At 40.9% G+C, this 12,726-nt stretch overlaps 1 protein-coding gene across 3 annotated transcripts in view; it reads left to right on the forward strand.

Moving 5' to 3' along the window:
* kiz (kizuna centrosomal protein) overlaps nucleotides 1-12,726 on the forward strand; it is a 46,403-nt gene that overhangs the window by 1,513 nt on the left and 32,164 nt on the right. For 2 of the 3 annotated variants that reach the window (XM_064331439.1, XM_064331458.1), the window contains exons 2-5: nucleotides 26-88; nucleotides 1,073-1,235; nucleotides 6,188-6,800; nucleotides 6,999-7,311. In XM_064331439.1, coding sequence (XP_064187509.1) covers nucleotides 26-88; nucleotides 1,073-1,235; nucleotides 6,188-6,800; nucleotides 6,999-7,311 — 1,152 coding nt within the window. The remainder of the gene's footprint in view (nucleotides 1-25; nucleotides 89-1,072; nucleotides 1,236-6,187; nucleotides 6,801-6,998; nucleotides 7,312-12,726) is intronic. The other variant, XM_064331449.1, reaches the window with a different exon arrangement.

Consider the following 12,726-nt stretch of genomic DNA (forward strand, 5'->3'; position numbering starts at 1 on the left):
GTCATCTATATGTTACTGTTCATAGTGAAAAGAGAAGATTTCAGTTGGAAAGAGAACTGTTAGCCATCTGCACGTCTGGCAAGCAAGGGTAAGTGTGCTTTCAGTTCTTGTATGAAATGCTAATTGCTAATAAACCAGTTCCCTTATTCTAGATTACATGACTCATTTAAATTATTTCGAAACATGAACATAATAATAATATATATTTTTAAATAACGGAAAAGAGTGAACAATTCTAAGACGTTATCTTATTGCACGTTCAGAATATTATTTATAATGGACAAAATACTATTATTCTAAAATACTGTCTGAACTCAAAAGTACTTTCCGTTGTTGTCACTTTTGTAATGGTATTGATATCACAGTTTGTAGCCATTCAGATTAAATAATTAACCTACCTGCAAAAATTAAGGTTGTCACATGTCAGGTTTATAGATATCTAGTATTGTTTAGACGTAAATATTAATAAACTACTCTGAAATTGTAAGATTAAGCCAGAAAAAGAAGAACTATTATGATAAATATTCAGGTTCAGGAATTCTGTTTTTGTACCACTGTCTGTGCACAAAGTGTACGTGTTGTTTCAATAACACTTGACCTTAGGAACTTTTCTATTAAAACAATTAGGGAAGTAACTTTCAGAAATCCTGTTTGCATCTCATTAAATGTTGATATGATGGTACTTGCCACAAGTGCTCTAAAACCTTTGTTTTAAATGTGATGGGCATGTTGGTTTCTTTTAATTTGTGGTGTAAACAAACAAACTTTCATAGATGTTTTGCCAGGTAAGTGAATGATTTTCCACAAATGTGACAGGTCAGTGAAACCGTTTGCACCTTGCAGATTCAAATGCGGCACATTTTTTATTATCAAAACGTTTGTGAAACTATTAACTTTTTTTGCAGGTTTTGTTTGCAGATGTTTTGTATTACTGCATTATGAACAACATGCTGATCTGATGGCACCAGTAATCTTTGGAATTAATACGGGCTCAGTGTACGGTACAGTAGATCAACCCCTTTAAATGAAAGAATGCATCTTTCAAAGTTTTTTTTTTTTTTTTGGCTTTCAGTTCCGAGATGAAGAATACCAAACTGCGGTGTTATCTGAAGCAGATATGCGAAAGAGAAAACCGGGCTAAAGCAAGAAACCTTGAGCTCCTAAGAAATATGGAGATCATAGAATTTAACATGAAGGCATTGTGTTCTAACCACAGTGCGCTGCGTCAGAAAAAGGTAATGTGTTAATGTGTCAACATTGGGTTACATTTCAGCCAGTGTTAAGCGCATTCATCCACATTCTCAGGGCAATTAGGATTGATTCTGTGTTGTTTGCTGAAACAAAGATTCTTAGATTAAAAGCTGATAAGAAGTAGTATATATTTCATAGTTAAATGACATAAAGGCCTATACAATTAACTGCATGTGATCATAAGCTGTGCATGCATGTGCATTGCTGTATTTTACATTCATTTATTTAGCAGATGCTCTTAGCCAGAGTGATTTGCAGTGCACGCGGCTTGACATAGTCCTTTGCCCTCTTACCTCGATTTCATTGTTTTAAACTTCAAAATCAGAGTAGAAGGCACTTATCCAACCTCAAGAGCGCAGGTTGCGGTTGTGGGTAAAGGGAAGAGGAGGGCGGCACTGGCAGCTGGCCGCAGAGATATCGGAGCGGCTCAGCGCTTCTGGCGCAATAAAGGCCGCCGCGTGAATGGCCGCGGACTCTGGAGCCGCTCCTCGCTGCATCCCGGCGCGTTCGCGGGGGTCGTAAAAACACGACCCTCTGTGGTGCCTTCGTAGCCCTCCTACCAAACTCTGTTTACGCTGACGCGACAAGACATTCCTCTCAATGTTTTTTTTTTGTTCTTTCTTTTTTTCCCTTCCTCTTCCCCGGAACGACGTGCTACTCAGCCACCCAGGGAAAGTCCGTGCTCGAAAATCAATTTTCTGTCAAGCGGCTGTTGCCATGCAAGCTGTTCAGTAACCTTTTGTAAGAAATACGGTGACCCAGCAATGAATGCGGTATTCATGGGTGAAGGTGTGTGTGCCGTGCAGCTCAGGAATGAATTTTAGGAGCTTTCCGGCAAAATAACTTCTTTTCATAATGTTTTTTTGGACGTTGATATGCTGTGTATATGTTTAACATAAATGACTGCTTATAAAAACGTGATATCAAAGAAATTCTAGATGAAGGAGTACAGATGGCATTTTCACATGCTTGAAGGATTGGAGTGTAATGCTTTGTATGGTTTTTACCCAATAATTAACCCAAATGCTAATTAAGTAGGAAGAATCTCAGTGCTTATCATGCTCTTTTATTAATTTGTCTTTGACATCAATGAAGATAGTCATGCTTGAGACAAATTTTTTACAAAAATCTGGTGTGTGATATAGGCCTAGTAGCCTCATCTTTTTACTATAAATATAATGATAATGGATTCAACATATTCTTACCTCACTGTTCTTCAGTTTAGAATTTTTTAACAGTTGCCACTTCAAATAACTGCACAGGTTCGACCGGTATGTAAGGATAAGCTAATTATTACATTGTAGAGGTCATAATGATGTTTCCTGATCCATATTAAAAAAAAAAAAAGAAATCAAAATGCTATTAACTCAGAGAATTGGCTTTCTTTTTCTGTGTAGCAACAGAAAAACATAGCAATTTTACATGGTGGGAAAACAGAAAGAACAATGGTGAGCTTATCATATGCCATTATGGAGTCAGCTTATCCCTCAGTACTGAATAACAGTGCTCAAAATCTTTATATCTAATTTATGGAGTCAGTTAATTATGCCCTACCAAATTAATTGGCCAATACATATAAATTGAAGTGCCACATGGATTAAGATTTTTTTCTTTGTCTGTTAGCTTGTTGCTGGCTTTTTCCATTGTCACTCTATTTAGATATTCTATATTTTTATTGCATAGCATTTTACAGAACTCCCCTGAGAAAAAGATTACAATACTGCCTATATTCCTGTGTTGCAACATACATTTGAAATTAAAGTTGAAAGTTTTTAATTTTTTCACCACATTAGCAGTAACTAAATGAAATGTGTTTTATTTATGCTATATGTATATAATTTATTTGTAGATTCAAGGTAAATGGTCATGGTTATAAAAAAAAAGACTGTACAACCAATATCTCGTTGAGGCTGAATACATTCCTCCAATGAAAAATAAAAACATAATTTAGCCTGTTCCTGTTTAAACAAACGTACTCGTACTCCTAATAAGAATGTAGCTGTTATTTGCTGATGAAACAGTGAAAATAAATAACATTTTGCAATACTAATGAATTCAGCGCTTAATTTCGCTCGTTAGTACTGTCCTCGATAAATGGCGTGGCGTGTTGGAGTTAATCCCACTGATTTTAACTGTGCCATTACACTGTTTAATTGGAGCTGGGATTAGGACAGCCAGTCTGGCTACTCTGATAATTGATTAAAAGGGCTGGCAGTCGATGTGTAGGCAACTCAGTGGGGAATACTCATGATGCCTCGTATATGACCACGGTGAATATCGCACGTTTGGTATTTATAATGTTTTTTTTATGGTGATCTTTTTTCTTTGTCTCTTTGTCGCTGGTTGGCTTTTTCCATTGTCATTGGGATTAACTGTAACACACCATAGCATTTATCAAGGACAGTGCTAACATGCTTCTGACATTTTTATTAGCTTAAAATTTTGAAGAAATGTCCAGGATTAATTTTTAAAAAGTGTCTGTTGGAAAAAGTCCTTGCCCCTCTATCATCCTTGTTTTATGAAAATATGCAAAACAGAATTTTAGAAAAAGAAAACAAGGCCCTTTTCTGTATCTTAATAGTAGATGTTTCCAATTTTTTAATACCTGTCCTAGGCAGTCGAGATGATGATTAACATCGTCTGGAATATCAAGTAGAGTAAAATGAGTAAATGTACGCAATCATATTACTGCTTTGTTTCATTTATCTTAGTTCTGCTGTGAATGTTCAAAAGTGGCAAATATTCAATATGAAAATGAACTGGGATATTCGAGCTGAAGTACCGGAAGGAAGAATTGTACAGTGCCGGAACAGGTATCACAGAGACCGTGACCTGGAGTCACTGAATGTTCATGCAGAAGCTGCCCTGCAATTGCATTGCCTGCCATACTGCCCTCCTTAGTTTTTTTTTTTTCTTCGCTTAATTCCAAGTGTCTCATTATATCACTGTCAAAGAAAGTAAAAATCACTTTGTCGTGCAAGCAAGCTGTACTTAACCACTTCCCTCTCTGATGTTTTCCATTTTGAATCCAGGAACTGCTATTAAGCACATGAGGCGTTTTTAAACAATGCACGTAATCTATTGTACTTAGAAGACCACTCGTGTGGCCTAATTGCTGTGTGATCGTCTTTGAACATTAAAGGGGTGTATTTCCCTTTTAAAAGTGTAGGAGTCTCCTGCAGCAGAAAGCATTTTGGTCACCATGTATAGGCTTGTTTTAACCCTGAGAACACAAAAATGTGTATTTATTTATTTATTTATTTATTTATTTATTTTTGGGGGTTGAGGGGGCATGATGTGCAATGTCACGACATTTAAATTCTGTGGGAAGAATATTTTCCATCACTGTCACATTAGCTTGCCGCCCATAAATGCATGTCATTGGTTATTTTGTTACGATAATTTGGACACGAAAACAAAGAACAACAATATGTCTTCACTCTTTTGCTCTCTGCATTTTTCTCAGCTTATGGTAAACAACAAAAAAAATTCGAAGTTAATGCACTGCAGAGCTATCTTCAGTGCGCCCCCTTCCCCCCCCAAAAAAGGTATACATTTAGCGTGTATCTGTAATAATGCAGGTGTCTAATCCCGACTGTTGCATCTGTGTAAATGATGTAGTTCAAGCCCATAGCTGCTTATTCCTTCACTTAAAGCAGCTAAAGCTCTTTTAGATGAAATGTCGAAGACATCTCATAATAACTTGGAGCATGCTGTCTAGAGCAGTCACTTGTGACTACGAGCAAAAACCCCCCTCAGCTTGCAGATATTGTAATGAGCAAACCGGTACCATCACTCCATTATGCATACAGCCCATTGCTGGCAGTGTGCATGTCCCCAAGGCTGCAGCATTCATTAAGGAAAGCTTACCGGGCTGAAAGCTGGAAACAGATGATAACGGGATATGATTTTCATATTTAATACATTCCTTGGAAGAGCACGCGCGTGCCACAGATTGATAGAAGAATCAATTGCTACTTTAGTGAAACACTTTCTACATTGCCCCGCAGCCACCGATGGAATCACTCAGCCAAGAAATTAACTTTTCCTCTTTTTTTTTTTTTACCTACTTTGTGGATCTGGTGGGCAGACTGCATGGTTTACAGTGAATGTTATTAAGCAGCTAACTGTTTGGTATTTAAGACTCTTATCAGAAAAGAAACAGAAGCCCTGCTTTTTGTTATTATGTTTGGTGGAAGGTTTTTTTTACGTTTTTTTCTCTCCCCCTCGGTGCCATAGCAGACATAAATCAGAACTTACGTAAAGGATTGTTAATAAGATTAAAAGTTAAAACATTGATCTTGTAACATTCTTCTGAAAGGTGGTTTAAAAAAAATGAAATCCAACCTTGACCCACATAAAACTGTAGATGTCCTTTAACAGAAAAAGTGACACTTTCAAACACTGTAGAGCTGAATTTTTTTATGAGAATCACTATAACCTGTGTTGTGAGTGTTGAATTCCAGCAGATACTTAGCTTGTGTGTGGGAGAATAGGCAAACTATTTGTAAGCTAAAGCACTAAGGGAATATTATTAGGTATGGAGAAAGCATGTCTGATAAAGCTAGTATTAACAAAATATGCCATTGCCTATAGTGAAGGATGTCCTTGACTGTTTGACAGTTTTTCTTTTTTTTACTTTTTGCCTAACTATTATTATATAAATGACTCCAGTTATATTCTAATAGGACATTATAGCATTGCCTGTAGTCATAGTAACCTTTCTCATTCAATTGTATTAATCTGTGACAGAGTAACGTTAGTGGCTTGGAATTGTGGTGTATTTGCTGATTTTATGCATACTAGAACTATTGCTGAAACCCGAATACAAGACAAATACTCTGGTATTCCTCCCATTTAGAACATTATTAACTTTCTAATTCTGCTCATTTTTATGGAGAATGTCACACCAGTTTTTTGTTTTTCCCCACCTCAGCAGATTGAAATGCAGGGAAAGGCGTTACAAGGATCCACGGCCAGTGACCACTCTCCACATCTCGCTAAGGGTCTCTACCAACCTGCCGCCATCTTCATGAGTCACCATACTTCCAGCTGTCTGCCTGTGGAGGCTGAGGGAAGGGAAGCTTCTGTCCAGCAGTGGAGTGTAGAGCACGATGGGCTGGCCCGTCGTCCGGAGCTGTCGGAAAGCGGCACGTCGAAAAACCCGAGACTTTCGAGGAAGGGCACCGGCGGTCCCCCGCGTTCGTCCGCCGACTCCTCAGCTGTCGGCGATGTCCCCGCTCGCCGAGATGCGAGCGGCGGAGACGCGGGGACGGTGGCGAGGGCACCCTCCTCGCTCGACATCGCGTCGCTGGCCCCCGGGCCGCACGTAAACCCCGGGCAGCTTTCACCTCGCGCGGCCTTGACGGCGTCGGAGCAAGAGGCACCGCCCCCGGTCGGTGTCGGTCACGAGGGGGCCAGGACGCCGCCTGCAGAAAGCCTTCCGGGGGGTCTCTCGAACGATGGAGTCGCGGAGGGTGGTGACGAAAGTACCTCTCGGGCGTGCTCCCCTGAATTTGGGTCTGGAGAAAAACGGCAAGATGCTCTAGGTTTGTGTTTCGATTCTAAGACAGGGTTTTATTCCCTTAAAAAATGTCTTCATTAGTCAATCAGATAGTCTGGGGGTCGTACGTGTTGTCAGGGAAGCTTTGACTATTTGGAATAGCCCTGAAGGAACTTTTTGCTGCTTGCTAGGTTCCGTGTGTTTTTCTGCAGTCTGCAATAACTTTGCGCGGTTTGCGTTTCAGACAGCGAGAGCCTCCCGAGTCGGAGCACTGAAAGGAGCGTGGACCTCACCCTCAGCTCGGGGAGTGACCTTCCTCCCTCTCTGAGCGAGGGCAAGGACCCGGGTGGGCTTCGCAAGGGCACGGCCCTCCCGAGCGCTCGCAGCTTAAAGACCAGCAGGCCCGAGGGCGCCGCCGATGGAAGCGACGAGCTTGTGGCTGCCGGCTACCGCGCCGCCGACGCGCGTCGGGAGTCGCAGGTCACTGAAGAGTCTCAGGTCGGAAGAGAATCTTGGCGTGGCAAAACGAAATCAACATCAAAAGCGACCGCGCCGATGTGAGTATTGAGCGTGTTTGGTAAAGTGAATTATAAAATGTATTAACTGACCGTCAAGCACCCTTTATAAACTTGCTTCTCGAGGTTATAAAGCAAATTCCTATTTTTATAGGATAGTCAATGCAATGGTGAAAGGCTAAGTGCTTCTTACATAACTTCTTAGCTTCTTACATTTCTTTTGAATGCTGCCCAGAGGTGTTTGATTTGTCTGTTTGGCGATTTCTTCCCTACAAATGTTAGATTTCATTTGTTCTGGGCCTCCTGGGTTGGTGTCCTGCTGAAGCACATGTCTTTGTAGCAGTGATGTGCTCCTTGGTCTGGAATTGAATTCTGACCATGGTGGTGCCACCAGACAGACACGTGATTGACTAGCAACCTGTAGTGCCTGTAGTGTTGGCCAAGTAGCTCAATGGACGGATGGACAGCAGAGTGAAAATAAATACCTGGAGATGCATGCTGTTGTTTGTACCCTTCCAGTTTGAAAAGACTGTTCTGGTGTAGGCTTAATAATCTGATTCACTATTCCATATTTGAAGATGATGAAATAGCTTTACTATTTATTATGGCTGAATAATTCATCGGGAGCCTTACAGACAAACCCTGCATTGGGTGTGCTATGCAACTTCAGCATTGAAACGCAGTGCCACCACAAATGAGTTTATGCGTGCAAACCTTTTATTTGGTAGCCATACAAGAAGCAAGGAGTATCAGTAAGCTGTAGCATGCTTGAATGACAATGATGTATCCTGATAAATCAGGGAAGATTGAAACATCTTACACTTCCTGCCTACGTTTCTTAGGAGATCAATTGAACTGGATATGTTACTTTGTCCTCTGTATACCCAGTAAAAGCCATCACTCAGTGAGGTCATCAGTCTACGAGGAGGGGTTTTGTAGACGATCTGGTAAAAAGGCATTAGGCAGTGATATTCATTCCTGGCAGGCTGCAATGGGTTGCTGCTGGATTTTGTTGATACTCGGCACTTAATTAATCAAAGAAAGCAGTTGATTACACTGTTATCTGACCTCACCTGGTTTCTTGGGTCCGAACTGGTTGCTGATATTAAGGAGAAAACAAAAATCAACAGACCCTACTGCCTGCCAGAACCAGGAATGAAGATCATTGTAATTAGGTGTGAAAGAGGATATAAGCACTTGATTGCCATTATTTAATTTGATCTTGCTGCCATTTGTGAGCTTTGTGCTTCCTCACTGATGTCTTGTCTTGTACCCATGTGTTAATACTTGCAGGTTTTATGATCTGCCCCTACATGACCTTTGCTCGATGGCCTTGCATAGTATGTCACCTGCTACAAGAGCCTCCACCAGTCAACAATAATAATGTCCCGGGACCTGACTCCTAGACATAAGAATAATAATAATAATAATAACAATAATACAACTACTATCACTACTAATAATAATAATCAAACCCCACTGTGCAAACATATGTTTCTATTTACTTGCTTATTTTTATTTGTTGTTTTATTTTTAGCGCTGTGTCCTATACAGAGAAACTGGTAATGAGGTCAGCCGATGTGTCTGAGCGACAGAGCCGTAGCAGTGAACTGGCCAGGCCTGTTAGTGTCCCTCGGTGATAGGCACGCTGGGGACCTACAGGCGTCAGTCCAAACACGAGATCCGCAGCTGGCCGCTCCTAACAAGGTGGCGGTGCGGGCTGGGGATGTAGGGAGGGGGGGCGTGGCAGTTTGTTATTCCGTTCACCGCCGGATCCAGCACAGTACCTTGCAGGAAGGGGCTAATATCTGACTGTGCTGGCGCAGAGGGGACCTAGGCTTGAGCCGAGAGGGCGTACAGTGCGGGGGACGTGGACAGTGCAAACAGCTGGACCCAAAGTTACATGCCGTTCGGAACACAGTGGCGTCGTAACTACTGGCTGAAATAAGTAGTCGCACTGATGTTTTTTTGGCATATGGTTCGGTTAAGTAAGTTTTCGTTAAAAATGTTATGTATTGAATTTTTTTGGGGTTATTTTTTAACTGTTTTTAAAAATTGTGCTTCTTCTCCTGTGAGCTTCTCATCTCTTGCTTGAATGAGCTACAGGTCATGAGTGATTTGGCACAGACGATCCACGCTTGGATTAAAGCTAGAGACCGGAGGCGGCCATGTTTTTGACTGTTTTTTCCATGTGGGAAAAGATCTTTATTGCATAGGAACAGTTTTCAGATGTTTTTGCAAGTTCATTTATTTATTTATTTATTTATTTATTTATTTATTTACTGTAATTAAAAAGATTGCTGTTTGGAAATTATATGCTTAGCCTACCTGGCAAATGTTAGTGTGTTTATTCACCAGTTGGATGGTTAATCATGAAGTGGAAGATCAAAGAAAATATGCTGATGGGCTCATTTTTATGAAATGGCATTAAAATTAGATTAAATATTCACAAGAATTTTTTCCCCTAATTAAATTTATTTATAATGTCACTGTGTTTTTGTTATTATCTTTCAGTTGGCATTTGTTGTCCAATTGGAAATGATTTAGCAGGAGTTGGATATATATATTTGTTTTTTTCTTCTTTTCTTTTAGTTCTTTTAGAACAATATAATTATCACTCGTGGGGTGAGAGTACCTTTCAACTCGAAACAAAAGTGCATTTATGAAACTATTCAGTGCTACCACTGCCCTCTGAGTCCACAAAATCAACAGTATTTAAGGGCTGCGTTGATATTTTTAACGTAAACTATTAAATTAACTATCGAGAGACGCTTATTTTTAGATGGTTGTAATTATTTTCTTTACGTTACAGCAAGCGGCCTAAATGTGAAAATGTGACCTTTACGCGACTCTTCTGGGGGAGAGCGCTGAGCTCCTCATTGTCGCCGCGGCGCTGTGTGTGGAGGCCCCGGGGCTTTGAAGTAAAGCCTCGCCAATCCGGCCCCGGCCCCGCGCCGCCGCGGCTTCACTGTACGCCGCTCTGTGGAGCGAGGTCAAGGTTAGCGTTTATATCGCTCCCTCCATTCAGCTCCGGGTGGGTGGGTGGGTGGGTGGGTGAGGAGGGGGGGCGCTGAGGGGAGGTTGGGGGTGGCCAGCAGCGAGGCCGGGAGATTCAGTCGCTTATTCCATTGTACCTCCTCGCGGCGCGAACCGGAGTGGTGGAAGCGAGGCGGCGCTGAACACTCCCCCCCCCCCCCCCCCAACCCCCTTTCTCAGCCCCTTTCAATAACTGCCCCCGAATCCAGGTTTTTTTTCTGACATGTAAGCCCATAACTCAGACTATTGATGTTAAGGGACGCCATAATGAAACCTTGTTACATTGTGGGATTTCAAATGAACGTTGACAAACGTTCGGTAATCGGCAACATTTAAAACCTATGTGATCCTTTGACCCAGGTGTTGAACACATTTGCTGACTAAATTGTGTGTACGGTTTATGTAGCGCAAGCTACATTTGCTGACTTGAAAGTGGGCAAATGAAAGGTGGCACAAGGTACATAACATATTTATAGACATGAATCTTAATCTGATTCATGTAGGCTAAGTAATGGCCATCACCCATGTTGTAGAGAAAGTCTTTGTGATTACAATAAGACCAAGATATTGCTTTTACCATTTACAGTTGTCAAGCTGTAGGTCTAAAAAATAGAGGTAGGTAAGCCAAAAGTAGAGTGAAAATGGACTATTTTTTTAAAGGTGTGTGTGTGTGTGTGCGTGTGTGTGTTTATGTTTTTTCCATCAAAAGTACACCAATGGTCAATACACCAAGGTTATGTTATGGGTGTCAAATGTCTGAAAGATTTGAGAGGTCATGATTGAAAATGAGCTATTTTTCCCCAGAATTACCAAAATAACTTGAATATAGAAAATTGCAGAATTAAGTTGTAGTCAAATTACTGTTTAATATAGGAAATGGCAGAATTAAGTTGTAGTCATACCCAAATTACTGTTTAATATAGGAAATGGCAGAATTAAGTTGTAGTCATGGATAACTAGCTGTCCATGATGTTGTGAAAAACGCCTACATCACCAAGATGGATGTACGCACAAGCAAAGAAACTGCGAATTGGGGATGCTCTGATCGATTGGCTGTGGATAGGACCCGTTTTTGCTCCATAACACTCGATCGGTGACCGGCAGGTTTATTTTTATTTTGGCCGATCTGTATTCTGGTTTTATGATGTAGGAAATGTGCCAGCTGCATTGGCGTGTCCATTTGCTAGCTGCATTGGCCGTGCTGCTATCTCTTTCCCAAAATGTCAGCCGTCTGGAAGCAATACAAAGTGTGTGGACATTGAAGGTCTGTTTTTTTTCAACCTGGGACTTATTTTTGTAATATTGTTCATCAATCCCAATGGTTCTGATAGTATTTTACATAATGGCTTCATTGTCAAGTTTCGGCTTTTTAGACGTTTTTGCAATCAGGCACATTTACGTGTAGGCTCATTTTCATCCATAATCCCTGGACAAGTTAAAACAGAAATTGCTTGTTAATGTTACTAGCTAATGTTACTGTGAGCTAAGTAGCTAGATATCAAGATTAACATATTTTCATTTTAATGTTTCGTTAACATTAACTCAGTTAATGGAGTGAGTCAATAAAGGTAGCGACAAATATTACTGTAATTGACTTACCTGGAAGGAAATGACATGAAATGCATTAACATTGCTTGCACTTCATGCCAATTTGCTATGCTTCATTAGTTTAGCCTCATCCTTAAAAATTGATAAGTTGTCATATGAACTAACATGAGGTGCCGTTGTTTATGCTATGTATGCTACTACATCAGTGACGCTGCACTTTCATGACATATTGGTCTAGAGTCTGCTGTACCAGAGAAGCTAATACTACAAGTCCACATTCTTAGGGGAATGCTAAGCAGTGTTAGCTACTGTCTCTGATGCTATTAACATTCCGATTTTATGACTGGCCAGTGGTCTCTGTAACCAATGAGATCCCCTGCCCCAGAAACTTTCTTGCTTCTGCTCGAGCTTTGACTCTCAAACACAAAGCTTAAACAAACTGAATTCTGAATTAGCCCTGCAATGTCACTGTCCTAACCGGGCAAGTGCCTGACCAGTTTCACATTCCAACAACTGGTTTTGCTTGCCCTTGGGCAAGCAGACAAATGTAGTTGTTCAGTCCTGTTTGTTGATTTTGATTTGTGAAGTGCATGTGTGCATTGAATGCAGGAAGAGAAGTGTGTCACATACGGTAGCTCGCTGTGCTAGAGTGATTTCCTGTCAAATGCCAATCCTGCTGAATGTGTTATGATGGTTTTGGGATATCTCTGTACTCTCTGTATCATTATCAGCTACTGTAAGCCACAATTCAGTAAAAAAAAAAAGAGGAAAATGCTTATAATCTTTGAGCTGACAGTGAGCACCTGGGACTGTTAGCTTTTATCCTTCCTAGCCTCTTGCCTGTCATCACGACGAAGAGCTACTTCACAACTG

Source organism: Anguilla rostrata, chromosome 1 (genome assembly GCF_018555375.3).
Source record: "Anguilla rostrata isolate EN2019 chromosome 1, ASM1855537v3, whole genome shotgun sequence".
Taxonomy (NCBI): domain Eukaryota; kingdom Metazoa; phylum Chordata; class Actinopteri; order Anguilliformes; family Anguillidae; genus Anguilla; species Anguilla rostrata.